This window comes from Cardiocondyla obscurior, linkage group LG01 (genome assembly GCF_019399895.1).
Source record: "Cardiocondyla obscurior isolate alpha-2009 linkage group LG01, Cobs3.1, whole genome shotgun sequence".
NCBI lineage: Eukaryota > Metazoa > Arthropoda > Insecta > Hymenoptera > Formicidae > Cardiocondyla > Cardiocondyla obscurior.
The window spans coordinates 2,490,075-2,505,681 of record NC_091864.1 but is presented as its reverse complement, the minus strand read 5'-3'; the positions used below and the strand labels follow the sequence as shown (position 1 = coordinate 2,505,681).

The 15,607-nt window shown below is 33.9% G+C and overlaps 1 protein-coding gene across 22 annotated transcripts in view; it reads right to left on the bottom strand.

The window, feature by feature from the left end:
* Positions 1-15,607, bottom strand: part of LOC139105269 (longitudinals lacking protein, isoforms H/M/V) — a 175,982-nt gene that overhangs the window by 80,500 nt on the left and 79,875 nt on the right. The window contains exon 7 of one of the 22 annotated variants that reach the window (XM_070663426.1): positions 7,863-8,371. The exons of the other annotated variants lie outside the window; for them this stretch is intronic. Coding sequence (XP_070519527.1) covers positions 8,088-8,371 — 284 coding nt within the window. The 3' untranslated portion in view covers positions 7,863-8,087. Of the gene's footprint in view, positions 1-7,862; positions 8,372-15,607 lie in introns of those variants that run through there. 22 annotated transcript variants of the gene reach the window in all.

Below are 15,607 nucleotides of genomic sequence, written 5' to 3'. Positions count from 1 at the left end.
CTGTCTTGCGCGTGAAAACTCATTTCGGTATCGGCATGTGCCTCGAAAACCTGCTGGTGACCGTATTGCAAATTCTGATCCAAGAATTGTTGGTGACGCGCCAATATATGCTTCATCAGGCTGTTCTTGTATCTAGTTTTGTGCGGGCAATAGGCGCACTTGAATTTCGGGTCCACCCCGCACTCGAAATCGTGATGCCGCTTCAGATGGTGCTTGTGCTTGTAAGTTTTGCCGCAGGTCAGGCAGGTATGCTTGTATATCGTAATGTACAAAGTATCCACTGAAACAGAAAAAAGAATTTGTCAACGGTTAGTACGTGTCGCTTTTCGTTACGGTGTTTCGTGACGGTATCGACATCCACTTCTTTCGGATGCAGGGTAACGATCTCGGTTTTCATCGCGACATTCTATCTCGCAGTGCATTAATCCACTGTCCGCTAAATATGCTTTGCGTGAACATCAAAAGGCAAACACAAATGTCATTTGTTTTTATGAGATTTATGAAACGTGAATTGCCACGTTGTCTAACAATGAAGACCAACTCCCCTTTTTTTCCGAAACCCCCACTTAATTATTTATTTATTTTTTTTTAATTGTTTTTACTGCTAATTATTTTACATTTTTAAAAATGTAGCCAATTATCGGTCATAATTGAGCTACTACGCTTTTTATTTTAGATGCGATTAACAATAATTCATAGTTTATAACCGTTTGAAGTGGAATAAGGAAAAATGAAGGGACTTAATCTGTAAAAAACTTCAGAAAAATTGGTATCGCGGAATGAGATGTAGACTTTATTAAATTGTTGAAAGGTGTATCTTAAATTTACGATTCTCGCAAAAGAGATATTCACGTTAGCATAACAATATAAATATAAAATGCTTCGCAAGTTGAACAGAATCGTAAAAAAACAAATAAACAAATAAACAAAAAAATAAAAAAAAGAACACCATATAATATTTAAACGTAATACAATGGTAGCGATTTCTTTAAACGATACTGAAGAAACTTTCGGTATATAGAAAATCTTACATAAATCACATGTGAAAGTTCTCGTTTATTTTCATACGAATCCGCCGTTTAATGAAAGTCTCGTTACCTTCGAGACCCTTATTATAAGTAACTTCGACACGAGAGCAAATAAAAAGTAGAGCTCGTTCTACGAGCAGATATTTTAACACCTATTATTTTACGTTTAAACGAAAATTACGTTTATACGTACATACTTAACACAGACCTTTATTAAATCTATACGTCTAAACATACATTAATGCGAACAGATAGTCATTTCATGTTAACACGTACATTTCGAGAAACGAAATCAAGTCAGAGCCCTAATAGAAAAAGTCGGCGTGGCTTAGCAGGCGAGATAGATCGATAGAGATTTCATGAGTTCTGTTGCTTAAGGGTAGTGCGAGGTACGAAGCCATGCCTGCGGTGTTTCATCATGTGCACGTGAAGGTACGACTTGTAAGTCGCTCTATACGGGCAGAAAACGCATTGATGCATCGGCTGCTTGCCACATTCATTCATCACGTGCCTCCTGAGATTCTTCATCTGATGATAACGGCGATCGCAGTTGTCGCACGCGAAACGACCCTGGCCGCGACACCGCCGTTGGTCCTTCGCCGTTCGTGTCATGTAATACATCTTCGTGTAACCTGCAATTACGAAGAGCATTTTATTAATACTGGAAGTAACTTTTAGATTCGGTAATCCTTGTTCGATGGACAAAATAGATTTCATAAATTTCCTGCAAGGTGTTCTTTTTAAATTGGATGTAAAAAGAAAAAAAAATATTCCCTTTTTTTTTTTCCTCAAAAATCCATTCACGTCCTATGTGCGATGACTTAAACAACATAAACGAAGATCGATAATTGCAAACAGGGATGGGTTTCGTTGAAATAGACTAAATCGCAAATCTTAATATAATCGAAGAAAAAAAAAAATAATAAAAAATAAAAAAATAAGAATGTATAATACAAAGCTATATGAGAAGAGATTCGTTGCATATCCGAATAGTGTAATACATAATGCGACGAGCATGCAAACACAATTACATTTCCTTCGCAATCTGTTCCATACTCACGCTTTACACTCTGTCTACGTCGATATTAATTGCAGTTTTTTTTTTTTGTCGTTTTTCTAAATATAAAAATTGATTGTTAGCCTAAATAAAATTTCATAAGCATTTCTTTCAACGTAGGTATATTGTGAAGATAAAAATCAGAAAATAATTAATACAAATTGCCGCCTGACGTAACAATTAATTGTTCGAATATTCAAACATTCGGACGTTCTAGCTTACTTAGCCGCACCATTAATTAAGATATTTTATTTATTTAATATTTCATACTTATTCGTACTTTATAGTGTAATATGCACTGTCCACAATATTATTATTAACTGCATGAGGCCATCTAGTGCGTCTACTTTTTTTAAATCAAAATATGTGGAATAGATCAACATTTTTATATGTTTAACGTCGTGGCAAAAAAATATCGTCGACAGCGATCTCGATGGCGAAACCCTTATTGCAAGCAATATCTTACATTATAACAGCTTGTATTAAATAAAAATTAACATCACGTGTATTTTATCAAGCTGATATCACAATCGTAACATCGTAACAAATATTTCTAGCTCATTTTACTTGAAACTCTATTTATTCGGGAAGTCACCTTTTAAGTATTAGAAGGAAGACGATACAAAATGTCGTTTCAAATAACTAAGATCTTTTATTGATTTTAATTAAATATTAATATAAAATCAATAATATTTCAAAAATCCACAATCCCAAAAAAAAAAAGTTAGTTTATTTATCTCGTTAAACTTAATAACTTGCAGTTATAAATTTTCTATTATTCTATCGATAAAAAAAATATATATATATCAAATAAATAAAATTTAATAAAGAGTTTAGTCGTCAAGTAATGGCAAATTCGGATGCAAATGTGTAATATGCTTCGTAATGCTAGCCCTGTACTTGCTCTGATGCTGGCAGTAAGGGCACTTGTACTTGGGCGGTTTACCGCACTCGACCACGATATGTCGACGCAGTGATCTCTTCACTTTATAACATCGCCCGCAACGAGGGCACGCAAAGGTCTTCATCGATCTGACTTGTGTCGCTGTTTGGTTTCCGACTATCCGGCAATCTGACCCATTTCGGTGCAAAGATACCGCCAAGGGATCCATTTCCTCCATAACGTTGAAGCACCATTCTGAAAGAATTTGTATTATTGTTAGTCGAAAATTCATTTATAATAATATTCTAAGCGTATATATATATATATATATATATATATATATATATATATATATATAGATATATATGCATACACGTTACAGTAATATGTTATGACCAAGTGTTCACGTAAATGTTCTTCCGATATACCATTGGTCCGACACAATCATACTAAAACGAAACAATTAACCAAAGATTTATCACATGAGAAAACTTGCAGCTCAGTGCTCGCCGTTGATTAGTACTTAACAATTAAATTAATAATAATATAAATTAGAAATTTAATTTAATATTTTAGGACCACATAATTTTTATTTACAGCAATTTTTATTATTAATATATATATATTTTTCTTTTTCTTTAAACACGTTTAAATAATCTCATTGATTTATCGTATCTAAATAAATTATTTTACACTCTAAGTGCAACATCTTCAATGATAAAAACTATCGAAAGAAAATATCTTTTATGTTTCAAAATCAAAACCACCGTGATTGCTGGAAAACAATTTAATTAAAAAAATGTAAGTTATATAGAACGTCATTAATCTTTTCATTTATGAAAGCTATATATAGTTACATCATAATTTAAATTAGGTACTTTTGATACATTAGATAATGTCACAGGACAAGTAAAAGAGAATAATAAACGACATTTGAATAAGGGTTATTATAAAAAGCAAGCCGTTTATCATAATTTTTATTTAAGTATCTATATAAATAGGTATCTATAATAATACTTTGCACGATATTCACGTATATATATATATATATAGTTAATACGTTTTATGAACGTACAGTAAAGCGTATTACTACCCACAAAAGCGTGCATAGTTTATATACTTTTCTCTTTTATTGTCGATCGTGCGTGAATATTAAGTCCACTTCATCTTTCATTAATTATTGTTAAATATCGAATTTGTTTTTTACCGATATTTCGAAACAGTTCTCGTCTCAATTTCGTTAACAATAAACTTAATCAAACTATCGTGAATATTATCGTTTAACAAAATTTATAAAGCTTCTAATAATAACAAAATCTAATAATAACAAAAATTAATTATGTATACTGGCTTGTAGACTTTTTCGTTTCGCAATTAACACATATTAATCTTTGATATTAAAACCGTTGGTGGCTGCTTTTCACATCGTATCAATAATGTTACTTTTTTTAAAGCATTTAAATAAATAACATCATTATATAAATATATATTCTCAGATATTAAATTGAAAAAATATTATTTCAATAATTGGTAATGTGTAAGAAAACAGGACGTTTTAGAATTAACATATTCGTTAAAATTATCGAATATTTTCTTTCTAAAAAAAAAAAAAAAAATTGTCTCTGTTTAAACTTCTAGAAAAACAAATTTACACAGTTTAAAGTTTATTAACTTAGAATTAAACGTTACGTTTAACTCTTAACTCACTAAATTGTTACTTAATAAATTTTTCATAACCTAAATTAACAGGAGTATAAAAATTAAATTGAAAAATAATAAACGTGTATAAAATAAAATAACTTTGTCTTTGATGATATATCTGCCGCTGCAGATACTTTACGAAAAATTAGACTTCGTAATAAAAAAAAAAAAAAAGAAAAAAAACATAATATAAAATATAATACAGACTGCGATCTTTTTCTTTCAAAAAATATAGAATGGTCGCGATAAAGTTTCAGGAAGATATTGTTTCTTTTTTATTATTATACATTTATAAATATCGCAGGACTACCTGACTGATGATGAAGCACAAAACGATGGCTGCTTACAAGAATATAGACTATTGTGTGTAGTGGAAAATAAATACTTATTATCGGCATTTTGTTAGAACATTCTCTGCTTATGAGATAACTAATGCAATACTAAAAAAAAACAATAATTATATGGATGCAATTGTAGGTTTTCAGAGTTAAAGGAAAGGGTTTATAATACGGACTTAAGGCTTAAACAGCTTGAATACGAGATAATTCAGAATCATCGTAAATGGATGAAAAATATTTACAATCAAATTAAATATGAAAAATATTAATATATTTTAGAATTCATTTGTTAACGAGCTTATATAATATTTATATTATACATACGTCTAGTTATATTATATAATTGCACATTATATAATCTTAATACTGTGATTAATAATAACTGCAGTCGTAAAAAAAATATATAAATAGCACGAATTCTGAATTATCTGGTACTGAATGTCGCACATGTAATATCTAATATGCTATTCGCGTTCCAACGCGAACACAATTTAATTCCCGTCCGATGATGACGTTTTGTTGCCGTTGGGCAAGGTATGAACCTCGCTCCATAATTTCATATGCCTCCCATTCAGATGAGTGTTCAGGCTCGACTTATGCTTCGTCCGGTAAGGGCACAAGGGGCAGTGAAATTTAGGCTCCACGCCGCACTCGTGCTTCAAATGCCTGGCCAGGCTGGAATAGTAGCTATAGACCTTGCCGCAATTCTTGCACGGGTACGTCATCTTCTGGCAATTCAGATAGCCGACCACTCGTGCGTCTGAAAAACGAAAGAATACGGGGACACCACGTTAGAAAGCATTGTTCATAAACGCGACCACAACTCTTTCGCATATTCGTGCATAGTATGTATAGAAGAATAGACTCTTCAACGATGTCTAGGATCTAGCTGGGTCTACTCGTCTATCTCTCGTAGCTTAGATTGTCTCAAGGGAGGTATGTGGCACGTTAAAGGAAAAAAAAAAAGGAAGGCCAACCTGTCTGCGTATATTCTCAAGCATATGTAACCAGAGTTTGCATTTCATGCCAAGTTAAAAAATTCGCGATCCTTGCGCGAACGTCGTTCTTTCGATTGCATCACAGTTAGTTTTATATGTACAGTGGAGGAAAATGAAAATAGATAAACATAAAGTCTTGCAGAAGAGCGATGTATTTAGCGCCATATATAAATGCCTTAATCCTTAGATGCGCGACGAATATATTTACTTCGGCAAATAAATACTTTACAAGTATTAAAAAAATCACATTTATAACCATTTTCCTGAATAAAAAGAGACGGGAAGTTTAAAACGTCGAGAGAATATTTCCTTTCGTGAACGATCGACGTCAAGTAATTTCGTTTAAGCTTCAAAAAAAAAAAAAAGTACGAGTCGTCAATAAGATCGAACATGTTTATAAAAATAAAACATAAAACAAATTGAAGTTGTTCAGATTCGCAAGATAAGAGTCAGTATTTTAAACGATGCAACTGTAAAGATAAAAAGAAAACTATAATAATTATAAGTAAAATAATCAATGAGTTTGCACTTAAAATCGGTTTGGTAAGGGAAATATCTGCACGTGTGTTCCGACGGTAATCAGTAAATCTTGCACTTCATCCGTTGCTATAATCTCCGTAAAGTTTTTACTTTTTTTTTTCTTTTTTTTTGTTACATAATAGACATTGGCGGAACAACGAGTGACTGTCTTCTGCAACAAATATATCGATAATAATTAATCTCTCTCAATTTTAATAATATAATATTTTAAATAGATAACACAATAGAAATATATACATCAGGATAAAGCAATAAACATTTAAAATATCCGTAATTAATTGTTAATAATATTTTCTACACTCGATGTAATTTATTTCTTTCTTTATTAATCGTACAAAGAGGATCGCAATATAATAATTATAAAATTATATTGACACCTTAAACGAGAGTCATTTATGTGCGTCTCAATTTTTATATTTGTAATGCATGGTTCAACAATTTATTTGATAATGACAAACAAAAATTAGAACGTGAAATAAAAAAAAAATTGCAAAGTTATATTTTTTTCATACACATTATTAAAATAATATTAAAGAGTTATGTAAAAAAAAAAATTACCGAGTGTAATTAAGAAATCAAAATTTTCGCGGCTTTGTACTGTTGATATTTCTCGTTCGCACAAAATTATAAACATATTTAATAACTACCATAACATTTATGCAAGAACAAAATTTATCATTTAATTCCGCCGCGTAAGAAAAATAACGTCAATCAAAAAACAAAGTCTCCAGGCACATTTTTTGTAACATTGATAACATTTAAAGTCTATAAAAAATTTTCTAATAACACTTAAAAAAAATTACAATATTCTTCGAACATTAAAAATTCGTATATGTTCTGTATTTATCATCGTAAATAACTCGTGACGGGATGCCATCTTTGTAGTATCGGTGTAGAAGTGACTTGGATAAAGAGTAGATTTCCGCGGCTTTTCTGAAAGACATCCCCTTAGCGACAGCATCAATGGCTCTCTGAACTCGTTCCAAATCGTGTTTATACATTCGCGATTTCCTCGATCTTCGAAACCGAGTCATGTAAATAAATGATCCTGAAACACAAAATAGATGCGAATAAAATACATTTATTATAAAAAAAAAAAAAAATTAACACTTGGATGAAAATATTTCGAAAGGAATTCTTTTACGTTTTTTTCGTATTCCCATCAGTAGAAAAATTAAATAAAGTCATAAATTTGACTGTTAAATAATCAAAGAACATTAAAAAAAATAAAATAAAATAAAATAAAATAAAATAAAATAAAAATAACGGGAAAAGATATCGTTAACAGTAAGAGGAGCGTATGGATATTTTGGAAGAATTGCGTAACTTTCGTTAAGGATATATCCTCCGGGAACAACGTTACGATTGCTGATAAATTCAACTACTTTCAAGATGAGCGACAACAGTCGAGAAATCTATACGAGATAAATAATTTATTTTATTAAGAACATTGAAATGGAAACATGTATTGCGAAATACTGTCAGTTAATAACGTATTTCATCGTTAAAGTAATCCATCAATAATATAATTTCGCTATTAGCTTATGTGCTCGCGTGGATCCTCTTCATGTGCGACTTCAGATTCCACTTGCGATTGCTCTTGTAGCTGCAATGCGGGCAGCACTCCGTCTTCTTTTGACCGCACGAGGTCTTGACGTGTTGCACGAGATGATGTTTCCATCGATACGATTTCGTGCATTTGGAGCATTTGTACCTACCAGCGATTTGATCTGCATGCTTAAACCTAATATTGCGAATGTAGTTGCCGGATCTGCTGCCCGTATTCGTATCAAGTATCCGATACCTCCTCCAGACAACAAGCGAACCTGAAACACAAAAGCCAGCTCGTCATATATGCGTTGAAGGCGACCGAGTCGTTAAGGATAATTATTTGTGCGCTACCAAAACGCGACCTGTTTTTAATAAAGAAACATTTACATCTAAGCAGCATGCGATGGACAGAGACATCTTCTAGAATATTTCCAGAATACATTTCATACCTATGAACAGAGGCTGGAACTATTACGCCGTTTATGTTCATAATACCCGCTCCAAACTGTTAAACTGCCCGTAAATAATTAAAAGATTACATCGTCGTCTTAATAATTTGCATTTTTTTTTTGCTTAAAAAACAAAGAACTAAAAATGTTTGTTAATTTAATTTTCAACTTTATAACAATTTATTATATAATAATTAATGATGACCAAGAGCGCTAAATGAAACGATAAAGATTGAATTAAGACAATTTTTGCGTGAAAGTTATTAACTCTGCAATAATGTAATCGTAAGCAAGAATTAGATAATTAGAAGAAGTCAAAATAATAAAATCATTAATAAAAAAGACATGTGATAAAACGATTAAAAAAAAAAAAATTTTTTTTGAAAGTAAAATAAATAATCGAGGAATCTCGTGATCTGATAAAATGTCAGAAATAATTTATAAAATGTATAAAGTAAAGCGACGAAAGGATGCAGTTCGAAGAATATTCTCGTGACTGCGAATATGTACACAGGTATTTATTTAGAAAGCAAACAAATGCGAAACATCGTTACACAAACACTTAATCTCTGCACAGAGCAGCCGACGCGACATGTGGCTTCACCGATCTATCGATCTACTGATCTATTGAATGGATAAATTACATTAGCGGTGCGTCTCGTAGACAGTGGGTTCGTATCATTATCGTCTCTATAACGTCGTTTTTCTGCCAAATGCATCATTCGCACAATAAGAAATTTCGTGGCAATATATAGGTAATTTTCTCTCTCTCTCTCTCTCTCTCTCTCTTTCTCTCTCTCTCTCTCTATTTTATTTTTTACGAGCATCGATACGCGAGTTCTTTCACTAGGGCGATTAGGTGGATCCTGAATTCGTTAACACGCATTTCTCGATATGCGACTCCTGTCACGTTTCTTCTTTAGAATTTCTAAAACTCCCTCTCTGTTTACGAGGGTTCGTTTACATTTAACCGACTCGCGACATTTTCACGTCGGAATATTATTTCATTCTTATGTTACGAAATGTTAACGTTTCGAATTTGGATAAATGACTAATGCGTTTAAGTGATTAATGGGACAATACAGCGCTTCGAGTATCTGATAACAATTCACCTACGATCTACATAATATCTTTTCGTTCTCGTTTCACTGTTGCACGATGTAAAAACGATTTGTGAACAAAATCAAAATATATACAAAGCCCTAAAAAGAAAAAAAAAAGAAAAAAAGGATTAAAAAAAAAAAATAAGAACCAACATTCACGTTAATTAAAAATCTGTGTGTGTATACTGTAAAAGAGGCCACGGATGCCTGCTTATCCCTAATCATGATTACATTGTTGTAAATAAAATTACTGATTGTTGTGGGATACGCTTAATTGCCGGTACGTCGATAAATTGATAGTAATTGTCGTCTAAAATCCGCTACGCCACATGGCTAAGTGTAGTTGGAGCTAGCGTAATTTATAATCAAATTGCACTATACTCGAGCAGTCTCTATAATGCACGATAATCGACGGTACAAGGGCGTATTACTAATCGCGTTAAAAAATGACTCCATCGACACCTTCTTACGTTTAATCGCTTATCCTTAAACCTATAGGTTTGACTTTTTAAGTTCATTACGTAGTCTTCGATGATTGCCGTCCTCCGACATCTTCCGCCGACTATACTTATAATTACGTGACTGTTAATGTCTCATTAGATAGTAATCAGACTTTCCTATCGCACATTGCACATACACGCACACATAAACACATACACACGAGCGGGCGCGATATCGAAGTTACGAATTGCGAGTAACAAATTTCGGGTTATTGCACGGATAATAAACGAAAAAGCGTTTACTTCGACAAATATGCGCAAAGAGATAAAAAAATGTCTGACAAAGAAAAACATTCATTAAAAAAATTCGATAAACCTAAAAATTTTATTAGCGTCCCAAACTGAAATAAAGTTCCTAAAAAAAAAGAAATATTAAAAAAAAAAAAAATAAATAAAAAAATAAATAAATAAAAATTGATAATCCTTAATGCGAGTATACCTAAATCTTTTTTATTCAATTAAAATCAAAATGTAATTAACGTATATTTATAATTGCACATTTCGCTTAGTATACAGTAAAATAATTAAAAAGATGTATTTTGTATTAAAATGCATAAAAATAATATCCACATGGGTTCGTCTGAAAACTTCAAAAAAAAAAAAAAAAAAAAAAGAAAAAAAAGAACAGCCTTTAGACTAGATCATGTTCACTCAATTAAATTAAATGTAATTACGTCTACAAAGTAATTAATCTCACGTCGGGCAATTTCTGCAAATGAGAGAAGCTAGCTTCCACGTATTAGAATCCCAAACAATCTGAAATAAAATAATCTCTTCGAGAGAAAGTGAGGTGAAGGCGAGCGATGCTAAGCACAACTTATATTAAGCTAAAACAGTCAAAAAAAAAAAAATCGCTCTCACGGAGTCTCGAACGTCAAGGATGACATCACACAGAGTCCATAGTACGACACTTATTGTTAGACCATACAGATCATTTGATATGACGTGTCATATTACAACTACATACGACGTCTTACGTTTTTGAGAGTCGACGCTCCGATAAGCTTCAAAGCAATCGGACATAAACGTCGCGCGCACTCGCCGCTTCGGCCGTCACGCGAGCTAATATTTTAGGTCTTCGTCGGATAGCAATACACTAGCTCGAATACGTGAGCTTCCTATTAAATAAAGAACATAGCGTTGGAAGTTACGGGAGGACAGTTTCGCGCGGGGCGTATTGATATTATCCGACTACCGGATTATCTTGTTTCCGGTAGACCGTAGCGAGGTTTTTCTCCTTCCGTGAAAAAAAAAAAAAAAAAAGATCGTCGAGATCTCGGGTCAATTCCGATCGCGAATCTCAGGCCGAATACCTCGCGGTGTTCGCGGTAGAATCGTAGATGCCGGTCCGGCGAGATACACTCGGGGGGAGGGTACCTGTCGCCCTAGTGCGACGTCTACTTGATGTTGTGCACCGAGAGCAGGTGCTTGAGGAAGCTCGCCTCGATCCTCGATCTGTACGGGCAGTACTGGCAAGAGAAGTGCGTTTCGAAGGTGACCATGCCGCAGCCCATCTTTAGGTGTTTCCGCAGGTTCGACGCCCACGAGTACATCTGACCGCAGCGGGGGCACACGTGCAGCCGTGGCCTCACGATCGGAAAAAGGGGCGCATCTGAAAAAAAGAAGCGTCCCGTTAGAGCGCGACTATAAAGACCGCGGAAAGAATTCGGGGTCTCATCCCCCGACAGCGGGGTCGGGACCCTGCGTACAGGGCCCAAAGTCGAGCGTTCACGAGGTAGCAAGCGTCGAACGCAACCAAGATAGTCTCTATACATCGAAGCGCATGCCTTGAGCAAGTCAGGAATGGATCCTCCACGAAGACGTCCTCGTGATGGTCCGTCTAGCGAGATGACGCTTTTCGAGGACGAGCTTTCCGCGCGAGTATCTCTTTCGGATCCGTAAACGCGTATTCAGATTATCCAGAATCCGTGCAAAGTTAGGAGAACCCGGCCGATCTTGCGGAGATTCGCGCGCGATCGACCGCCTCGAAAAGCGCTTCTTCGATCTCAAAGAAAAAAAAAAAAAATAAAAAATAAAAAATAAAAATATAAAAAAGTAAAAAAATAAAAAAGAAAAAACTAACACACGTGCGATTGCCTTCCTGTACATACGTACTTACTCTGTCCACTCTCGCGTTACAACATATCTCGATACCTATGACCTGAAACAAAAGTAATCCACAACGAAACAGCAAGTTCACCAAATCGCATGGTGAACGGTCACGATGTAACAACTGTAAAAAAAGAAACTCGAAAGGATCAGGAGGAAGTTTATATAAAATAGAATACAGCAAATATATTTTATTACATATATAATTTCTTTTTTTTTTTCTCTCTCTTGAAAAGAAAAAAACAATGGCCTCTTGAAAGAAAGAAAGAAAAAAAAAATTATATGACTTAATCACGCGCACGTTGCTACAAATTTATATTGTGCCTGGAAACTAGATGCCTCTTGAGATTGCCTTTGAAGTTCGACTTGTAATCGCAGAGTGTGCAGCAGAAATTCGGTGGTTTACCGCACGCCATTTTCTGGTGCAAACGTAGACTCGACGGCCACGAAAAGTTTCGTCCACACCATTGGCACGGGTACTTGACACCTGTAACAGAAATATTAGTTAGCGAGGGTGCCACTTGACAATCACGCGAGATAACCGGAGAACTTTCTCACAACACGAACGAAGATGCTCTTCGGCAAGTGTCTTTCTATCTGTGGGTGCTTCAAAGGTGCAATCTCGTGCGTAACAGCATGTGGCGATATATATCCCTGAAGCACTTCCATTAGAAACGTTATAATCGTTCTAAATTTCAATACAATTAATTTACCTTTTTATTTAAAATACATTTTCCATAAAATTTTCCACAAAAAATTAGACGATTCATAAATTTCGTACACGTTACATTAAAACTGCAAAAAGAAAAAAAAATCGTATTTGTTAATAACGCATCGGACTCTTCAAATAAAGCACCTGTAACATCTCGGATGATCAATCGATCCTGAAATCATTCAATATTCTTTAATAATAAATTAATCGTGCAACCAATCACGGTTTATAAAAGTTCCCAGGGATATTAAACGGAAAAAAGAAGACGCACGGCAAGCTCTATCGTTTAATATCACTCTTTCATTTCAACTTTCCGACTAGATTTACAATAATTACATTTTCTAATAATTATAAACAACAATGAAATCGATGCTTTCTAAACAACGGCTTCATATATCGACCGCGTTCGTTCAATAAATAATTTTCATAGCTTTGGTCTCTTTAAATACATGTATAGTGCGATTAATAACTAGTGCATAAATTACCTTAAATTATTAACAATTATTGCACAACATTAAATAATTTAAAGAAAAAAAAAAAAAAAAAAAAAAAAAGATATAATTATACAAAATCGTATTCCGGATGTATTCTCTGAATGTGTTTATGGAGACTGCTCCTATATTTAGTACGATGCGGGCAATAAGGGCAACATTCCTTCGGATCCTTCCCGCATTCGATCTTCAGGTGGCTTTTCATGTTCCTCAGCCAGCGATAATACTTGCCGCACTTCGGGCACTTGAAGGAACCCGGCTTCTTATCGAGATAGCTGGGAAATCTTAACTGAGAAACTTTCGGGTTCGCGCAATTAGAATTACGCGGAATTTTGCACCAACCGGTCATCTGATGCTGGGGATACCGATGCGCACTTTGCCAAGCTGTCATTCCTGAAAGAAAATAAAATGCAGCGGTTAGTAAAATGGTCACAGAGATTTCGAAGTAAAAAATTTTAACGGTAGACTTGAGTCCAATTAAAAAATAATAATTAAAAAAAAAGAAAAAGAAAAACTTTCAAACATTTTAATCAAGGAAATCACAGCGTGAAATGACGTCTTCACTGAATTCTTTTAAAGTTCGAAACATTGTTGCAGAGAGTTTATTTTTTACTTTATGGAGCTTATATCTACGATAACTATGTCCTTTAAATAAATTGAATATAAAATTATATTAATTTAAGCATTTTTGTGTTTTATAGAAATCGTTATTAACAAATAAAAAGCTGCTAACAGTTTTTAATAAGCACCATAAAATACTTTTTTTTTAAATTCTTTTTTTAAATGAATAAACACTTATCACTTCATGTTATATCGTGATTGGACTCATGCAAGATTATTCGTATAAGTATGTAGAAAAAAATGATCTAATTCGTTTATTGTATAAAATTAGTAAAGTACTTACAGATTCACGAACAATGATAAACGGGTACAATACGTGAGAAAAAAAATATATATAAAAAAATAAATAAAAAAAGAAAGGAAGACGAGGTGGATTTCGCATTGACATTGAAACCTCAATCACTTCGAAAATTAAATGTATGTATGTAATGCATGATTCTAGTACAAAATCATCTGCGATGCATTGGAACGCATTGATAATTCAGTATCGATAAATCCGATTGGCACTAACGCATTCTACGCTTAAGACTAATACTAATATAGATATATACCTATAGGAAAATATTACTAACGTAAAAGTAAATGTCAGGAAGTAACGATTGCGCAAATTGACGTACTTGTTACACATTACAAGTTTTTCTCTTTTTTTTTTTTTTTTTTATTATTCACGCAACGTACGCAATATCAATTGATCTCAATGGTAACTGCCAACTGCCTTCTCTATCCGCGTATGTAGTCAGACGAAAAATAGAAATCGGATAACCAGGAAGACCGCGAGGACCGTTTTAACACGCGCGTAGCGACGTTTACAAGCACTAGATGCTGCTGGAGAAGACATTCTTCCCGGGATGATTGGTGCGAATGTGCTGATACAGATTGCCGCGTTGCTTCGTCCTATGCACGCAATACGGGCACTTGAATTGCGGCTCTTTACCGCACTCGTGTCGCGTGTGCCTCAGCAAGGTGCCGCGATGCTGGTAACCCTTGCCGCATCTCTCGCAACGATACGGGTATATGATACTCCCGCCGCTCTGCTTGGTCATCCAGAGCGTTAGGTCCTTGATCGACATCATTGGCGAATAAAGCCGTTGTTGCAAATTCCTGGGTAGAATCATGCGCGGTACCGACGGCTCTGCAAGCGAGAGGAAGAAGAAAACGGGAAACGTTAGTCACGAAAAAAGATGCCGTAGCTGCGTTTATGAAAATATAATAATTAGAGTAAAGAGAGAGAGAGAGAGAGAAAGAGAGAAAAAGAGAGAAAGAGAGAGGGAAATACATTTTATTCTCCGAGTTATATTTAAACGTTTGAATAAATAATAAGTACGATTAAATACAAAACGAAAGATTAACCAAGTAATATTTTTTATGTATCTCGGATTAATTTCGTTTAATATGATATTTAATCAACTGTAAATTAAATGTATTACGATAAAAATTACTGATTAATCCGAATGCAAACAATTTCCGCGAAAATTGAGAAAAAAGATTTATTGAACTTCATATAAATTTATTTCTATAGATTATAT